General features: G+C 42.3%; 1 protein-coding gene across 1 annotated transcript; it reads right to left on the reverse strand.

Moving 5' to 3' along the window:
• Positions 1–668: 668 nt before the first annotated feature.
• On the reverse strand, positions 669–11,132 carry LOC100488687. The gene is made up of 8 exons (XM_002940404.3): positions 10,967–11,132; positions 8,405–8,512; positions 7,241–7,325; positions 6,134–6,312; positions 3,893–4,074; positions 2,612–2,771; positions 1,412–1,497; positions 669–1,239 (listed from the first exon to the last, which is right to left on the reverse strand). Exons 2-8 carry the CDS (start codon positions 8,475–8,477, stop codon positions 724–726), a joined length of 1,281 nt encoding a protein of 426 aa, XP_002940450.1. The 5' UTR covers positions 8,478–8,512; positions 10,967–11,132; the 3' UTR covers positions 669–723.
• Between the last annotated feature and the right edge of the window lie 8,546 nt (positions 11,133–19,678).

Genomic DNA, 19,678 nt, shown 5'->3' on the forward strand with positions numbered 1-19,678 from the left:
TATGTGCCTTTTCTCCTTTGAATGGCTGCCCCCATGGCTACACAGCATCTTATTTATATAAATTATAGTAGACTTTTACCAGTGCAGGGCAGCAGCACATTATATTTTAGTTACTTTTATACACTTTCATTTTTTGGTGTTACTGTTCCTTTAAGTACCTTGAAAGAAAAAGGACCAAGCAGTACTTGCGCCTGTTGGTCTGAAGATAGCAAAGCTACAGTGTGCTACAGAGAAGGGGTACATTTGGAATACAGATTTCTTCTCCATATTTCTGTATTGCCTACTGGACTTGACTGTCCCTATAATAAAAATGGCAATGTAGATCACCCTACCACGCCAATCTTGTCTGTTCTCTGTGCCTAGAATTATCAGACATATTGTTGAGAAACCTTACCAGTTACTCCAAACCATGTGCATTACTCTGATTCCATCCCATCCATATAAAACAGAACACCTATTGCCTTCACAGTAAAGGGATTATTATGAATCAGCTTCTGTTTAAACTAATTTCTACCCAGTCATAGTTACACACTAGTTAGTATATATAGTCATATATAAGTATATATGAAAAGGAACTGGAGTAACAAGTAGTCTTGTAATATTGCACCAATGTTAATTATTGTATTCTGGTTTTAGAGCTAGTGTCACACAAAGCAGGATTCTCTATATCGGATACATTACCTTTATTCATTTTGCTGCATTAAGTTAATAAAATCCCCCAATTTAATGCACAGGACTAAGAAATAATGTTCCACCTTGCCGCTCATAACCAGAGAAATGCTGCAGCTGCTCCTCGCAGTTATCCTCCTCTTTGTCACTGTTCCATAATTCTGAGCTATCTGCTACAGAAACAACGTCCTGGTCTGCCGCACTTGGCTTTCCATCTACCACCAGTCCTTCTAGATTGCTTTCTTTCTCCATCACCAGGATGGAATTGAGGTTGATATTAGAAAGATTGTTCCACTCCTCTGGGATATGAGTGAATGGTTGTGGTGTCTCCTCTTGACTGGCAGATAAAATTGCTACACTGCACTCAGAAGTCTCCCCTGATCCCCATGTCTCTTCCACTTCTTCCACTGAACCTGGATCAAGCTGCTCAAGGAAACCATTTCGTTCATATTTGACAAACTGTGTTTTGGTAGATTCATATTCCCACTTCGGTGGCATCAGGGACAAAGAGTCAATTATAACCTTATTTTCTTTTAGCAACAGAGTGCGAGGAAAATGATAAGGAAATTCCTATAAAGAGATAAGTGATTGTTACTCTCAGTCATTGTGCTCTCCCTATTGGACGTGTGTGTAAATATCCATAAAAATCCCCACGTTACTAACAAGTAAATCAGCATCTTATTGTACAGCGCTGCGGAATATGTTGGCGCTTTATAAATAAATGTTAATAATAATTACTTACCAAGACTTTAGGTTTTGGAAGAGAAGTGTGGGCCTTGTAGCCCCAGACCAAAATGACGAAAACAAAGATCACTAACGGCGAGGCAGCTGAGGAGGAAAAATAGATATCCCAATGTAGCAAAAGTCACATTACACAACAAGCAAAATGGTGTTACAGTACATATGCAAATAACTTCCAATGTTATGCTAAGCACAGTGTTCTATACTGGCCTTGGCCCTCCCTCATTCCTAATGTTTCAGATATAAATAAGATGACCTCTGAAACTTAAGAGAAAACTCAACAACCCCTTTTGGGCTATACCTCCTCTACGAAAACTGAGGGCACTTCATGGAGCCAGGTTCTACTGTATATAGGGAAGGAGGAAATTAGTGTTTTCATTCTTCTGTACTGCCTTCAGAAGCGGACATACTGTAACCCCTACTGTTTGAAGGGCTGACTGAGAAAAAGCTAAAGCCTTCCCCGTGATCACCAACTAAAGGTAGGGAAATGAAGCAGAGGTTATAGTGTATCCTCAGTGATAACATTGCCCTCCCATTGGATGGTATGTCCCATGGTGCCCCTATAGATTTAAGCACCTGGTATGCCATAGGTCTTAGGGCCTCAGGAAAGATCCAACCAAGCTTGTTAAAGGAGCAGTATACCCCCTTGTTTTACATGAGTTCAATGAGTAGGGCTTGTGATGATCATACTTTTTGCCTATGGTATAAAGGTAGCCATACCTCTCTCCCAACAAATCCATCTAGGCAACGTACCTCTTCTATCTGCGTAGTGCCGACCTCTAGTCTGGGCCCTTCTGGCTGAGGCAGATTGCTGAGGGAGCGGCAGGATATGTGGAGCTTAATCTAGCTTGCCATCCCCATGCTCATTACCTCAGGGTGGGTGACACCCTTGCCATTTGGCCTGGCATTGGCTGAGGGTAACACGTAGGGAAAAAAATGCAATTGAAATGAATGTGGTGTTAAAAGGTTGCTTTGATGATGAAAAGAATTCTTTCATAGTGATCTTTGCAAAGAGTTATCTTAAATAACAGGGAGCAATGACTTTCCCCTTTGCCCTAACCTGCCCCCTCCATGAGAACAGATGTGGCAAGGCAGGCATGGGTATATAAATGGGCGCGGAGTGGCATAGGGTCAGGCACGGGTCAACTATTTATCGACCCTCATGTCACTAGCAACTGGTACAAACTCCTCTCAGCATTACCTTTAACTGCATAGGTTAGTCTGCGAAAGTCCCTATTGATCACGCACTTCCTTGCACTCTTTCCATGGTGATCTCTAAAGGTTGCGGTGGCACAGTACTCGCTGTCTGGTAGTAAGTCTTTGCAGTCCATACAGTGCAATTTATTCAGAATTATATGCTCCTGAAAAGAGACAATGACGCTGTTTAGAAATGCCGCAACCCCAATATTATTATCATTTATTAATGGATTACATAGTGTATTAAAGGAACGATCTGTTCAAAAATCACTCTTTGATGCCGTAACAACATATGTCCCCCCTGCACACAACTTGGTAAGTTCCAGAAATACAGTAAAAAAAGGACATATCTGCACAGTCCTCCAATATATTTAGTGTGCCTTTGTCAGCTTCACATATTCAGCAAACATCAGGAAATATGTGGGCTGGTTTATTGCTAGTCATTAGTATAGTATTAGATCTCTCTGCCTTGTAGAGATTTTTAATTTGATATCATAAGGTAGGAGGTGCCAATTTATTCCAGGTTCTTAACTGTGTGCTTTGCTACATAGTAAAGACAGTTTAGGTTCTGCTTTATTTCTTAATTTTGCTGTTGGAAGTGGTAGGCTTCCACCAGTGATTGCTATCTGCAACCTCGGGCTTAACTTTCACTTAACTCCTAAATGGTAATGATTAGTTCTTTTCAGTTTGACACAATGTAAATGGCATAATATTATGAGGCTACATAAAGTATTGACTCTTTCTATTCTTTCAGTGCCCATCAGCTAGCCTGAAGTCTATATGACAGGGGGGTTCCGAAATTTTGGGCTCCACCCTAGTGAAATAGATTGCTAAGTTTTGCTAAGTTTATTAGGAGAGAACCACACCTCCTGTCATCTTCTTACATTAGCGCTTAGATCCCTTGGCATGTGGTGTAAAGAGTAAAACTTTGGATATATGCTACTGCACATGTGTTAAAAGGAATTCATGTGGAGGATGCCTGGAATGCTGCTAGAACGGTAAGTAAAATGGTGGTGCGGCGCTCAGACAGACAGGCAATCTGACAGAAAAATCAAACCTGCCCAAACACCCCCATCGGTTGGAGAGGCCAGTTGATGGTGCCCATACACATGCAGATAAGCTGCCGAGGCAGTCTAAAGGCCCAATATCGGCAGCTGAAATCAGTCCATGTATGGCCACCTTAAAGTGTTAAAATACAAGATTTGCCAGTTACAAAAGAATATGATGTTACTACATCAAGGGTACAGAAGGTAGGGAAATGTCACAAACAATGTCCCCCTCTTACACTGCAATAGGTAAGATTCCCCGTAGTAACAGTAAGGATGAGGTTTTGCAGTTTCTTCAAAATACTTTGTATGGGACGTGGGGCGCTATTCGATGTGATTCCTGGGGCAAGAGGAAGGGACACACACATATGCAATTTCCCATCTTCAAGAGACACATTCAATAGCGGTGGACCAGGGATCACTGCAGGGAAGAGAAAAATGCAGTAAGTTAACAGTATAAGCTGGGGTAGCAAAAGCACCAAGCAAGAATTGTTAGTGCCACAATATGGTGTCACATTCAGCCTCACTAATAAGAAAAGCATTGCAACCCAAGGCTTTCTGCTACCAAAACAAAGCTTTCTATACTTAGCTTTGCACATATTGCCAACACTCGCATGATTTACAGAGATGTAACCTAACTTTGCTTAGTGGTCATTATTTTTGTGGTTGTTATGTAGCCTTGTCTTGTCATGGGCACCAAGCCAATCGAGGGTAAAAGTTCATTGCAAAATCTTTTTGTATTAAAACTATTAGCAATTGGCACTGGTTCCAAATTAATTGGGTAGAACTACAAGATCCTGCTTTCTGTACCTACTATATGAGTCCCTATGTACAGTGGTGTGAAAAACTATTTGCCCCCTTCCTGATTTCTTATTCTTTTGCATGTTTGTCACACAAAATGTTTCTGATCATCAAACACATTTAACTATTAGTCAAAGATAACACAAGTAAACACAAAATGCAGTTTTTAAATGAGGGTTTTTATTATTTAGGGAGAAAAAAAATCCAAACCTACATGGCCTTGTGTGAAAAAGTAATTGCCCCCTGAACCTAATAACTGGTTGGGCCACCCTTAGCAGCAATAACTGCAATCAAGCGTTTGCGATAACTTGCAACGAGTCTTTTACCTCTGGAGGAATTTTGGCCCACTCATCTTTGCAGAATTGTTGTAATTCAGCTTTATTTGAGGGTTTTCTAGCATGAACCGCCTTTTTAAGGTCATGCCACAACATCTCAATAGGATTCAGGTCAGGACTTTGACTAGGCCACTCCAAAGTCTTCATTTTGTTTTTCTTCAGCCATTCAGAGATGGATTTGCTGGTGTGTTTTGGGTCATTGTCCTGCTGCAGCACCCAAGATCGCTTCAGCTTGAGTTGACGAACAGATGGCCGGACATTCTCCTTCAGGATTTTTTGGTAGACAGTAGAATTCATGGTTCCATCTATCACAGCAAGCCTTCCAGGTCCTGAAGCAGCAAAACAACCCCAGACCATCACACTACCACCACCATATTTTACTGTTGGTATGATGTTCTTTTTCTGAAATGCTGTGTTACTTTTACGCCAGATGTAACAGGACACACACCTTCCAAAAAGTTCAACTTTTGTCTCGTCTGTCCACAAGGTACTTTCCCAAAAGTCTTGGCAATCATTGAGATGTTTTTTAGCAAAATTGAGACGAGCCATAATGTTCTTTTTGCTTAAAAGTGGTTTGCGCCTTGGAAATCTGCCATGCAGGCCGTTTTTGCCCAATCTCTTTCTTATGGTGGAGTCGTGAACACTGACCTTAATTGAGGCAAGTGAGGCCTGCAGTTCTTTAGATGTTGTCCTGGGGTCTTTTGAGGCCTCTCGGATGAGTTGTCTCTGCGCTCTTGGGGTAATTTTGGTCGGCGGCCACTCCTGGGAAGGTTCACCACTGTTCCATGTTTTTGCCATTTGTGGATAATGGCTCTCACTGTGGTTCGCTGGAGTCCCAAAGCTTTAGAAATGGCTTTATAACCTTTACCAGACTGATAGATCTCAATTACTTTTGTTCTCATTTGTTCCTGAATTTCTTTGGATCTTGGCATGATGTCTAGCTTTTGAGGTGCTTTTGGTCTACTTCTCTGTGTCAGGTAGCTCCTATTTAAGTGATTTCTTGATTGAAACAGGTGTGGCAGTAATCAGGCCTGGGGGTGACTACAGAAATTGAACTCAGGTGTGATAAACCACAGTTAAGTTATTTTTTAACAAGGGGGGCAATCACTTTTTCACACAGGGCCATGTAGATTTTTTTTCTCCCTTAATAACGTAAACCTTCATTTAAAAACTGCATTTTGTGTTCAATTATGTTATCTTTGACTAATAGTTAAATGTGTTTGATGATCAGAAACATTTTGTGTGACAAACATGCAAAAGAATAAGAAATCAGGAAGGGGGCAAATAGTTCACTGTATCTCCATTATATACAGTAACACCCACCTTAGAATGTAACTTTCTTACCGTCATTGTAAAGTTGAAGCACTGGTGTAGTGCAGTTGAGTTCCTTGGAACCATGGGGGCATAGTATCTTTGCCTGATAATCAGCATAAATATTAAGCATTTGCCAGGAGAGGTCAACTTTGCAGGATCCATCTTTACAAACAGGTACCACATCGGTAGATAGGGAATTCCACTCGGAACTGGTGAACGAGACAGTAACAAAAATATTCCTATAAGAAAACTTTCTGTATCATCATGATTTTAGCATACTATGAATTGTTTCTGTTGCTACTTTGAAGTACAGCAGCACTACAGCTATTAAGATCTCAAACATTGTCCCTCCAACAACTGGCTTACACCAGCCCTAGTGTAATAAATGATCACAATGGTTACACTGATTTAGAATTATCAGTGGAAGGAGAGAATATATTGGGTAAAATTCTAAATAGTAGGCATAGTTAGCTAGGACAGTGAGAATGTATTGAATATTCTAGTGGGATAAATTGATTAGATTCTGGGTTTCTGATTCTGTTTCTGATTTGATAAGAACTGGGTAGAACATAATCACACTGGGTAGAACATAATGTCTGAAATGAACTGGATAGAAGTGCTAGACTGTTCTAGTCATAACAGTTTTGATAGTAATATACATTTACATATACATTTGATGTGTGCTCTGCCAGATTTACACAATTTTCCCTATTTTGCCCACTCTAAAAAAGTCAAAGAAACTACTGCTATCAACCCCACCTTTACACTACTCTGCCTGCCTATGCTAAGCCCTAGTTGCATGCATTCACAATGTTCATAATCAATTAGGGATGCACCAAATCCAGAATTCGGCCAAGATTTGGCCTGATTCGGCCTTTTTTGTCAGGTTTCGGATTTGGCTGAATGCATGGCGCTGGCTCATAACATGGAAGTTGAAAATTTTCCCAGGTTTACTCCTTCCAAAACCTAATAAGCATATGCTAAGTAGGATTCGGTTCAGTATGCGGCCGAATCCTTTGTGAAAGGTTCGCGGTTCGGCAGAATCCAAAAAAGTGGATTTGGTGCATCCCGATAATCAATACATACCCCTAATACTCTCTCCCCTAATGAAAGTAAGTTTATTCAAAAGCATCTTACCCATTAAACAGTTGAATATCACAGTTCGACTCCTTAGTCTGCCATTCCAAAACAGTTCGGAAATTATCAGATGTTAGGGTACAGCCTGCACAGAAATATAACAGCAGATTATGTACAAGTATTTTGCTTGACAGTGGGTTGTGTTAAATATAGATACTCATTTACTAATGATTTTGTATTAGTAAAAATAGGCAAGCAATACTGTTAAATACTGCTAAATAACTACAGTATATTACAGCAGATTTATATGTGTATAGTATGTAGTACTATGTATCATACCCCCAAATGTAATAAAAGGCTTGGAGGCCAGCCTGGAAAACACGAAAGTGAACATTTTCCAGGCTGACCGGTGATCCGCACCGCTCTGTGTGCGCATACTCAGGCTGCTGCCATTGCTTCTAGTGCACCCACACAGAGCGGCGTACCAAAGCGGATCCGCTTCTCTCAGCCAGGCAGAAAAGCGCAGGGCTGAGAGAAGTGGATATATGCTTCGTCTGACCATGCCCTTAAAGTCTGACTCCTACTGGCTCCTTAATAGCAACTGCAGTCACACCCCAGATATAGACTGTAAGAACGGATCCACACTGACCCCCCCATTTCATCTGCTGTTCATTTACTTTGCTTTTAATGTCTGGCCAATGCCATTTGATGATGAACATTATAGTGTCATTTAATTCAGGGGGGTCAGTACCATTTGATGGTGGCCTACCAGGATACCAGGAAAACTCCCCGTGGGCCCAGGTGTCAGTGGGCCCTTTTGCTTCTAACTATTTGGCCTATTTATGGTCATTCCCTATTTCTGTGTGGGAACAAGGAAGCTTGATAGATGGAAGAATAGAGTATAGTATGTACAGAAAAGAGACTAGGATAATAAAGAGTTTAAAGGAGGAATTAAAGTTTTAAGAGTGGGCCTATGGTCCAGGGTTTTCTGGTGGGCTCCTGCCATCTGAGTCCGACACTGAATGTACTATTTAATTTTGGTTCGTCAGTGCTAGCAGACCCTAGCAACCAGATAGCTGCTGAAATTCCAAACTGGGGAGCTGCACTGAACAAAAAGCTAAATAATTCAAAAACTACAAAAATAAAAAATGAAGACCAATTGCAAATTGTCTCAGAATATCACTCTCTACATCACACTAAAAGTTAATTGAAACTGTGTCTTACCCCATGCTCGCTCCTGTTGCAGCAGAATGTATATACAGACATACAGGAAAGCTACAAAGCCGTCTTTGCTCATTGTGCCATTTTTCACATTTCACCTTCCCTTCTGACCTGTTACAAATCATAAAGAAAGGAAAAAACATGAAGAGAATGACAGAGCTAAATATAAAAGGTTATTATTAAAGGTGTTTTACAGTCAAAATATAAAAATTGATTTCTAGGCTCTCTGCACAAAAATAGACGTATGCCCAATAGACATATTATTACATTCTTACACTGTTTCAGACATAAGGGCTACAGTTCTGTCCTGCTTTCCTGTATGTAATAATGTTTGGATGGCTGTAGCGCCCTCTTTTAGCAGGAAATACCGACAGCTAAGTTTCTTTCTCCTAATACTCCTCTAAAAGGGCAAAGTACTGCCAATATTCTGCATAGGGTGGGGATCCAATAATTCATTCACTATTAGATGTAACCCTGCTGCATGTCGCATTAGTAGCATAAGTAAAAGGGTGATGGGATGGTACCTTTCCATCAGCTTCTCAACAAGGCAAACAATAGAAGAACTATAAAAGAATAGGAATGCTACCTGACTGGTATAATTCCAGCACGCACACATATCAATTTACAGAACATACACATAGTTCATCCCTTGCTGTAACTTAAGTGTGAACAAACGCTCATTTTGGTTTCTAGAGGAGGTTAAAGGGAACATGGTCTGAACAGTGTAAATGATAAGTGATCAGTTATTATTAGGTACAAGTGATAAGAGAGATAGGTACAGGGTTTGAATGGACTGCCATAGTACCAGAGGTTCTCCTGGTGGGCCCAGGCCTTGTCAGAGAAACTTCCCATTAGTCATTTCTTATATCCACCACATGCCTCTACTACCTTTATACCATTTGGCAGTGGGGCCTAGATATCAGGTTTTCTATAGGGCCCTGGGGCACTTAAAGGTTCATAAGATGGCAAAAAGGCACAGCATATAAGAAACATTGAAATCCTGGGTAAAAGAGCATGTAAACCCAAAAATCTACAAATCAGCCTGACTGAGAAAACTTGCTAATAGAGGAAGTGCTACTGAGCCCCACCCATACCCCATCAGGGTGTTTTTTAGTCATTTCTTCATTCTCTGTACAACACCAGTTAAAGCGGAAGTGAAAGCAGTTATACCTAAACCATGTGAGCAGTAGGTATGAGCTATAGTAATGAGCTAGCTGCACAATAAAATGATCAAGGGCATAATTTGACTAATATGCAGCTTCAGTTTCTCTCTACTACACCTGCCATCCCACAGCCCCAGTCCCTTCCCAGAGGCTATATTCCCCCCAATGCTACTATAGGCACCATCTCTCCCTACTATACCTGCCATCCCACAGCCCCAGTCCCTTCCCAGAGGTTATTATCCCCCCAATGCTATTATAGGCACCATCTCTCCCTACTATACCTGCTATCCCACAGCCCCAGTCCCTTCCCAGAGGCTATATTCCCCCCAATGCTACTATAGGCACCATCTCTCCCTACTATACCTGCTATCCCACAGCCCCAGTCCCTTCCCAGAGGCTATTATCCCCCCACTGCTACTATAGGCACCATCTCTCCCTACTATACCTGCTATCCCACAGCCACAGTCCCTTCCCAGAAGCTATTATCCCCACTGCTACTATAGGCACAATCTCTCCTTACTATACCTGCTATCCCACAGCCATAGTCCCTTCCCAGAAGCTATTATCCCCACTGCTACTATAGGCACAATCTCTCCTTACTATACCTGCTATCCCACAGCCACAGTCCCTTCCCAGAGGCTATTATCCCCCCACTGCTACTATAGGCACCATCTATCCCTACTATACCTGCTATCCCACAGCCACAGTCCCTTCCCAGAGGCTATTATCCCACCAATGCTACTATTGGCACCCTCTCTCCCTACTATACCTGCTATCCCACAGCCCCAGTCCCTTCCCAGAGGCTATTATCCCCCCACTGCTACTATAGGCACCATCTCTCCCTACTATACCTGCTATCCCACAGCCCCAGTCCCTTCCCAGAGGCTATTATCCCACTGCTACTATTGGCACCCTCTCTCCCTACTATACCTGCTATCCCACAGCCACAGTCCCTTCCCAGAGGCTATTATCCCTCCACTGTTACTATAGGCACCATCTCTCCCTACTATACCTGCTATCCCACAGCCCCAGTCCCTTCCCAGAGGCTATTATCCCACTGCTACTATTGGCACCCTCTCTCCCTACTATACCTGCTATCCCACAGCCCCAGTCCCTTCCCAGAGGCTATTATCCCACTGCTACTATAGGCACCATCTCTCCCTACTATACCTATAACACAGTCAGTCAGACATTTAGTTTAAATTCCCTTTAGTTTTCACTTAGAAAATCTGGGATTTCTCATAAGCTTGTAATTCTAGTGAGAGGTAATAAGCAGTACTGGAAAATAAAGGCTTTAGAATAATGTGAGTATCTCACAGACAGCTACAGACAGGAGGTGGGGAGAGGTTAGAGTTAAAGAGGAAGAAAGCACTGTGGGAAAGGGGGGTTTGCGTATTCTTACCATCTGCAGATCTGTTTGTAGAACAATCCAGTCTCAAATACTTGCTGCCATCGATTCCTTACTCCTGTGCAATAGACGAGAATAAGGGAGAAAGAGTGATTCCCAGAAGTCACGTTACAACATTCCCCTGACGTAGAATGAAGCCCTATGGCTGAGGAGGAGCAAATGCAGCAGGAAATAAGGAGAGCAGAAGAGAAAGTAATACAGCTCTATTTACATAATAAAAGGCAAATAAGCCGTGTGTATGCAAAATGGAGGGTTGTGTCTCTGGGGCATTTGTAGCTGCTACTAGTTTTGTTGTATTTCATGTGATTAATAGGGTTGGATATTATTTATGTAGCAAAGTCAGATATTTTGGTTTTCACTGAATCAAACAGAAGCTAAAAGTAGGTAAGTGAAAGGCTAAATAGTGATTTTCAGTCTCAGTTACTATGCATTTCTGGCTAGCTATAGATAGGTGATTCAGCTAAGTATATATTATTATAAGTTATATAGGTATAAGCTCCAGATACCTGTCAGATGCTGCATGTGCCATACACAGATCTTTGTAACATTTCTCCACCTTATAAAAATTAACTATAGTGCCAACCCATTACTCACTGAAGGAAAACGGAGTACCCAGAGGAAACCCACACAGACACAGGTATAACATTTAAACTCTTTTCCAGAGTTCACAGATCAAAACTGAACACAGCACCCCAGTGCTACAAGTCAAACTAATGAGCACTGAACCACCATGTTACTCAATTACTGCCGCATTGCTACCCATTTATCTGTAATTTATACTAGCTTTAGGGGAAAGGTTGATGCAGCTTTTATGTATAAAAGCTACAAAATTGGCAGTCGGAACAAGCCCTATCTGGTCATGTATGCAAGACATGACATTAAAGGGTTTCTGTAATGATGGCATCGTTTTTATTACTAAATTGCACTGTGTACATTGCAAATAATTCATCCTACCATTTAAAATGTTATTCTTGAACCAATATACTTTATGTAGTTTTTTTAGTTCCAATATTGGTGTAGGTAGCCAGAAAACACAGAAGGATATCCCCCTTGTGTCAGCTCTCAGTCTTACCCACATTCTGGGGTTGACCATCTGCCAAAATATGTAAGCTCACTTGCCACGTCAAGGCCCCTCATTGTACGTGAGTCCTATACTGACTATTAGCATTCTAAGTCTGTAGTGCATTTAAAATCAATTAGCAATCAGTGTGAGTAATAATGCCATGGTGGTTCAGTGAATCATGTTACAGAAATGACATCACTAAGCACCATTTTTAGGATAATTTGCAGGGTATTCATGGCTCTTGTGTATTATAGGGATATAATATACAGGATATTAAGGGCTCTTGTATATTATATAAGGGTACGGTCACACCTGGCTGCTTCTTAGCTGGCGTATAAACAGAGGCCGAGTAACAGCTATCCCACATAAGTATGAACTTTTGTGCCAAAATCCACTCCGTTTCTGCAAGCAGACAAATGCAGTGCCTATCAGTGGAGAGACAGAAGCAATCGGAGAAGAATGGCACATCAACAGATATCATTTTACCCAGTTCCAGCGTATTCCCTGTCCAAAATTATGTGTGCCATTTAAATGAATGAATGCAATAAATCATTTACACGGGTCTGTGAAAAGTTCAGACCTTTTTATCAATCACAGTTTGTAATAATCACTTCAGCCTATTCACTCCCTCACACAGACTTCTGTCCCTCATTCTCACACTGCCAAAATGTCCGCCTCACTTCCATTTCCCTTTTCCTTTATCCACCTTCTTGTTTTAACCAACTTTACTTTACACTTTTATAAGGAGTACTTCACTGGTTAATCTATTAAAACAACCAAATTACACTTCACCTCCTTACATGTTATTCAGAATTTGTTTTATAAAAATGGCTCTGGGATCAGAGGAACATACAGGACTGTGCCTGGTATTTCCTGCTGCAGCAATGCAGTTTCTCAGTGCAAAACTATTCACAAATAAAAATGTCCACTGGAAAACCTAGTGCCCCCCAGGAATATGACATGACCAGTTTCTCTAGTAGTGGTGGGGAGGAGAGCAGAGCTAGGCCTAAACAGGTGGTGGTTATAGGGGATTCGATCATTAGGAAAGTGGACAGGGTAATCTGTCGAGCGGATCGCTTCAACCGGACAGTTTGCTGTCTTCCTGGTGCCAGGGTTCGGCATGTGGTTGATCGGGTCGACACATTATTGGGAGGGGCTGGGCATGACCCGGCTGTCTTGGTACATATCGGTACTAACGACAAAATGAAAGGTAGGTGGGGGACCTTAAAGAGTGAGTTCAGGGATCTAGGCTCTAAAATTAAGCAAAGGTCCTCCAATGTCATTTTTTCGGAAATTTTGCCGGTGCCGCGTGCTAGTTTAGGGAGACAGCGGGAGCTTAGGGAGCTAAATGCGTGGCTAAAGTCTTGGTGTAGGAAGGAAGGGTTTGGGTTCCTAGAGCACTGGGCTGACTTTTCTTTGGGGTACAATCTATACAGCCCTGACGGATTGCACCTCAATGGAAGGGGGTCTACTGTGCTAGGGGAGAGAATGGTTAAGAGGCTGGAGGAGTGTTTAAACTAGACAAGGGGGGGGGGGTGAGCTAGATTCTTATGGGAGAGCTAGTGTAGATGGGGCAGTGGGACCAGTAAAGGGTTGTGGGGGAGGAGTGAGGGGGGCATATAGTTTATCAGATAAGGAGCTTCCATTGTTACAAGGGAAACAGACTAATTTTCACCTTAGCTCTAACTGTCCTTTAGCTAATGTAAGCATCAGAGGAAGAAGTAGTAATCTCCGCTGCATGCTGGCTAATGTGCGTAGCTTGTCGGGAAAAATAGGGGAGCTGCAGGCTATTGCATGTATTGAAAATTATGACTTAATTGGTATCACTGAGACCTGGTGGGATGAAAAATGCGACTGGGCTGTGAATTTAAATGGGTATATGCTTTTTAGGAGGGACAGAGTGATTAAAAAGGGTGGAGGGGTTTGTCTTTATGTAAAGTCAGATTTAAAGCCATGTAATAAAGACATTACAAATGAAAACGTCGAATCTCTTTGGGTAGAAATTTCAGTAGGGCTGAAGGTCACAAAGAAAATGATCATTGGTGTATGCTATAAACCACCCCGTATAGATGAGGGGGATGAGTCCCAGCTACTTTTGCAAATGGAGGAGGCTTCAAAACTGGGTCAAGTTGTTATTATGGGGGACTTTAATTATCCGGACATTGACTGGAGTAATGGGGTGGCTAAGTCAGAAAAAGCTAGTAGGTTTGTAAATATGCTAAATGACAACTTTTTATTTCAGGTGGTTCAAGAACCTACTCGGAATGAGTCTATTTTGGACCTGGTAATATCTAATAATACTGAACTTATCTCTAACATTTGTGTGGGTGAGCATTTGGGGAACAGTGATCACAACATGGTCTCCTTTGAGATAATGCTAGAGACAGCTCTATAAGGGAGTAACTAAAACTCTCAATTTTAGACATGCAGACTGCCAGTTTAAGGGCATCTCGCAATGTGTCAACTGGGAAAGGCTTTTCATGGGGTTAGACACAGAAGAAAAATGGAACATCTTTAAAACATTGCTTTGCAGGTATACACAACAGTATATTCCCCTTGTAAGCAAGGAGAGGCATCGCAAAGCAAAACCTTTATGGCTGAATAAAAGTGTTATTGTCGAGGTTGGTAAGAAAAAACGTGCTTTTAAAGCATTCAAGTTAGCTGGGACAGCGGAAACTTTCATCAGGTACAAGGAAGCAAATAAAGCATGCAAAAAAGCTATCAGGCAAGCTAAAATAGAGATGGAAAGGGATATTGCGAGGCGCTTGCGAGGGGACATGATTACTCTGTACAAGTACATTAGAGGGGATTATAGGCAGATGGGGGATGTTCTTTCTTCCCATAAAAACAATCAACGCACCAGAGCCCCCCCCCCCTTTAGATTAGAGGAAAGGAGCTTCCATTTGAAGCAGCGTAGGTGGTTTTTCACGGTGAGGGCAGTGAGGTTGGGGAATGCCCTTCCTAGTGATGTGGTAATGGCAGATTCTGTTAATGCCTATAAGAGGGGCCTGGATGAGTTCTTGAACAATCAGAATATCCAAGGCTATTGTGATACTAATATCTACAGTTAGTACTAGTAGTTGTATTTATAGTTTATGTATGTGAGTCTATAGATTGGTTAGTATAGGTTGTGTGCTGGGTTTACTCGGATGGGTTGAACTTGATGGACAATGGTCTTTTTTCAACCCTATGTAACTATGTAACTACTATGTAACTATGATGTGGCTGCTCTCACACTCACAAAGCCACTCTTTACCCATTTCCTAGTGAGAGTGGAAGTCCTAGGCTGAGGGCTACTGGAGATGTCAAGTGGTGGGGAACACAACTTGGAACCCAGTCTCTAGTGGGGCAGATAGAAGTAGCATTTTGGTACTTCTGCTTGAATCACTGGGGATTTTTTTTAGAATAACTGGAGATGAATAGAGTCAAGGGAATGATTTGGACCCCATCTCCTTATGCAGGTGATGGTTTGAATGAGACTGTGGTATATTAATAGGAGAGGACCTGAATAGGAAAATAAATTAAAAAAAAGGAACAATAACAATAAAACTATAGCCTCCTAGAGCAGTAGTTTTTGGCTGCTGGGGTCAGTGATCCCTATTTAAAAGTTGGAGAGTCAGAAGTTGCTTAGAACTGGCCATTCTATAACATACTTAAAGATAACCTAAAGGTGAACCACCCCTTTAATGTCACAACCAGTAGCTGACTAATGATATATAGGGAGAGAACAAGTAAATGATAGTGAATGTGGTCACAATTATTTGGGAAACATAGGCAGGGGTAATTTGGAAACAATGCCTTGCCACCCCCCATTATTTACCCCTAACCCAGGGGTAGGGAACCTATGGCTCGCGAGCCAGATGTGGCTCTTTTGATGGCTGCATCTGGCTCGCCGCAAAATCTTTAATAAAAAAAAATAACGGGGGGCATGGCCTGCGCTCAGCAGATAGAAGACGTGTTCTAAGCCTTAGAACACATTTTCTATCCGCTGAGCGCAGGCCACGCCCTCCTCCGCATCCGGCATCCTTGGGACCCACCCTACCTTGCCCCTGCGCTCGGCAGATAGAAGACGTGTTCTAAGCCTTAGAACACGTTTTCTATCCGCCGAGCGCAGGCCACGCCCTCCTCTGCATCGCATCCAGCTTCCTTGGGACCCACCCTACCTTGCCCCGCAGCATCCGCAGTCAAACATATTGTATGGCTCTCACTGAATTACATTTTAAAATATGTGGTGTTTATGGCTCTCTCAGCCAAAAAGGTTCCCAACCCCTGCCCTAACCCCTTACTTTTCACTTATTCTAGTTTACTATTTAGCAAATAGGATCACTGACCCAGGGTCTCAGGGAAGCTACTATAGCAACCCAGTGAATATGTCTTTACTTCTGTTTTAATATAAATGTGCCTCCCAGTCTTTAATGGAAAACACTAAACATCACTGGAACTGGTTCTATTTGGCAAAAAACCCTAGAGCCTTTACTCAAAAACCGCCACAAGAAGCACCTATGGAGAGTGAAAGCCTGACCCCATTTCAGTGTGGGAAAGGTTTTTGTGGTCAGATGAGACTGAGGTAAAGCTTTCTAGCAAAAGTTCAAAGCAACATTTGGTTTGCACATATAACACTGTCCATACCTCAAGGAACACCATACATATAGTGAAGATTTTTGCATCATGCTATGGGACCGATTTCTACAGTAGAGACTGAGACTTGATGAAATAGAAGGCAGAATGGATGATACAAAAAACAGGGATATATTGCAAAAAAAACAAAAAACCCCAAAATAGTAACAACAAAAAATAAAAGTGTTGAAATATAGTGTACTGTTCTCTACACTGGGAAAACAGGTGCTTTTGCTTCAGAAACTTTACTATAGTTTATATAAACGAGCAGCTGTGTAGTAGTGATGTGCGGGTCAAGATTTTCTCGACCCGCACCTGACCCTAACCCGTCCGCTCCCAACTAGAACCCTACCCGACCCAGCTTCCTTCCTCTATGTATAGACCCGCCCCACAAAAGGGGCAGGGCTTCCAGGTGCACACCTATAAATAGAGAAGCCGGAAGAGAGCTGCCAGCAGTGTAATGTTGCGGGCAGGTAGGTAAAGCGGAGAGCTCAGCCCGAACCTGCCCACAACCCGCAGGTGATGTGCCGAGGTCGGCCCGAACCCGGGAGGCAGCCCTTAAAAGAAAAAAGGCACAGGTTACACAGCAGATAACATATAAAGTCTATAGAATACAATGAGATTCTGCACAGCTGCTATCTGCTGTGTATCCTGTGCTTGAATGGCTGCCCCCATGGCTACACAGCAGCTTTCTTATATAAAGTATAGTAGTGTTTCTGAAGCAAAGGCACCAATTATTACAGTGCAGGGCAACAGTATCTTATATTGCCATTCCTTTAAAACAATTACATTTTTAGATGTTACTGTTTCTTTAGGGCTGTGACACACGGGGAGATTAGTTGCCATCTCCATTGTCGCGACTAATCTCCCCGAAATGCCATCCCACCGGCTAGAAAGTAAATCGCCGATGGGATGGAATACGTGGCGCCGTGATTTACCAAAGTCGCGGAACTTGCCTTGAGAGGAAACTTTCGTGACTTCGGCAAACCGTTGCGCCGCGACAAGGGAGATTTGTCACGCCCCGACTAATCTCCCCGTGTGTCACAGCCCTTGAGTCATAAAACTGAAGCTTGGGAGAAAGTCCAGCATTACAAATATGAGGTTATCACTACAAAAGTTGCTTTCTATGTTATGATAAAGTTGTGTTCACATTAACATTAACTCCTAGTAGCCTGTAGAGAGTGATATTTTGAAAAAATTTGCCATTGGACTTCATTTTGTATGTGGGTTTTAAATTATTTTGTTTTTTTGTTCAGCAATGATTTGGTTATTAGGGTCTAAATTATCCTAACAAGAACAAGCAGGTATTGGTTTAAATAAAAGACTGGAATATGAATAGAAGAGGGCCTGAATAGAACGATAATAAATAAATACATTTTGCAGCCTTACAGAACAATAATGTTTTTGTCTGGTCAGTGACCTCCTTTGAAAGCTGGATGGTGTCAAAAAAATGGAAATAATTAAATGAAATGAAAAGTTGGGAAGACTTTTTCTGACTTTGTCATTCTGTTTTTATTTCTCTAACTAAAAGAATGTAACCAAAAAAAACAAACAATTATCAGTGCATTGAGATAAGAGACTAAAACTTCAGGGTTGGATTTGTTATTCAGAAAAATGAGAATGAATCAGGGTATAAACACATTTGAGGCACACTAAAGCTGGCCATACATGTGGCGATCTCACAATGTTTCGTACGACCGTCGGTCGCACGAAACATCGTCAGATCCGCCACACACCATTCAGGGCTGAATCGGCAGGTAAGGAGGTAGAAACAATAGGATTTCTACCTCCTTCTGCCGATTCAGCTCTGAAGGGAGAATTTTGGTCAGACGCCTTCTATGGCGCCCGATCAAAATTTTCTAACCTGGCCGATCGGCGAGTCGACCGATATCAGCAGCTTCCTGCGATATCGGTCGGCTCGCTGACATGCCATACACGCACCGATTATCGTACGAAACGAGGTTTCGTACGATAATATCGGTGCGTGTATGGCCACCTTAAGGGCTCTGGTACACGGGGAGATTAGTCGCCCGCGGCAAAACTCCCTGCTCGCGGGCGACTAATCTCCCCGAGTTGCCTTCCCCCTGCCATCAAACCGGCGAACATGTAAGTCACCGGCGGGATGGCAGACGCGGCGGGGCGATTTCGGGAAATCGCCGAAAAAGCCTTGCGAGTCTTTTTCGGCGATTTGCGCAAAATCGCGCCGCCGCGTCTGCCATCCCGCCGGCGACTTACATGTTCGCCGGTGGGATGGCAGGGGGAAGGCAACTCGGGGAGATTAGTCGCCCGCGAGCAGGGAGTTTTGCCGCGGGCGACTAATCTCCCCGTGTACCAGAGCCCTAAGAAAATGACAGACGGATACAGATGGCAGAAGTCGTGCTTGCACACGGACTGTTCTCTCCTTTTTGTGCCAAAAGGGGCAGTAATAGTTTCTATCATATTAAACAGAATGTAATGGCTAAGTTCTATAAAGGGCTCTCACTTTGTGTTGGTCCTGTAATCTGCCCACAATTAATTTTTAGTGATGCCAGGAATGTCCTTATAAGGAATGACATTAATCCTGTACACTTATGCAATATTTGGTATACAGAAACTAAAGGGGTGGGTAGTGTTGCGACAGGCCCCCTGAAATCTTCTTTCGCAAGGGGGTCCGGTTCCGTCACAAAAATTGTGTAAAGTTATGCCAAAACCTTTGTATAAATTAATGTAACTTTCGCTAAAACTGCCTAGAAAACTATGTAAGTTGTTTAGAAACATAAGTAACTTGTTTATCAAGCAAAAGACAATGCAGAGAAGCTTTGCAGGGACAAACTCCACTTGAGGTAAATTACGCTGCCCCCAATGAACTGCCTGACTTATTAGCACATTAATTATTAATTTTAACTATTTATATGAACTGCTTATTATAGAGTAACACCACCTGTTTATATTGGAACTTTCCAGCAGAGGAATGACTGGTTATTGGGCTCCACAGCAACATCATTGGGCCTCTACACTTACGTAAAGAAACCCCACTTATTAGAACA

This window comes from Xenopus tropicalis, chromosome 8 (assembly GCF_000004195.4).
Source record: "Xenopus tropicalis strain Nigerian chromosome 8, UCB_Xtro_10.0, whole genome shotgun sequence".
NCBI lineage: Eukaryota > Metazoa > Chordata > Amphibia > Anura > Pipidae > Xenopus > Xenopus tropicalis.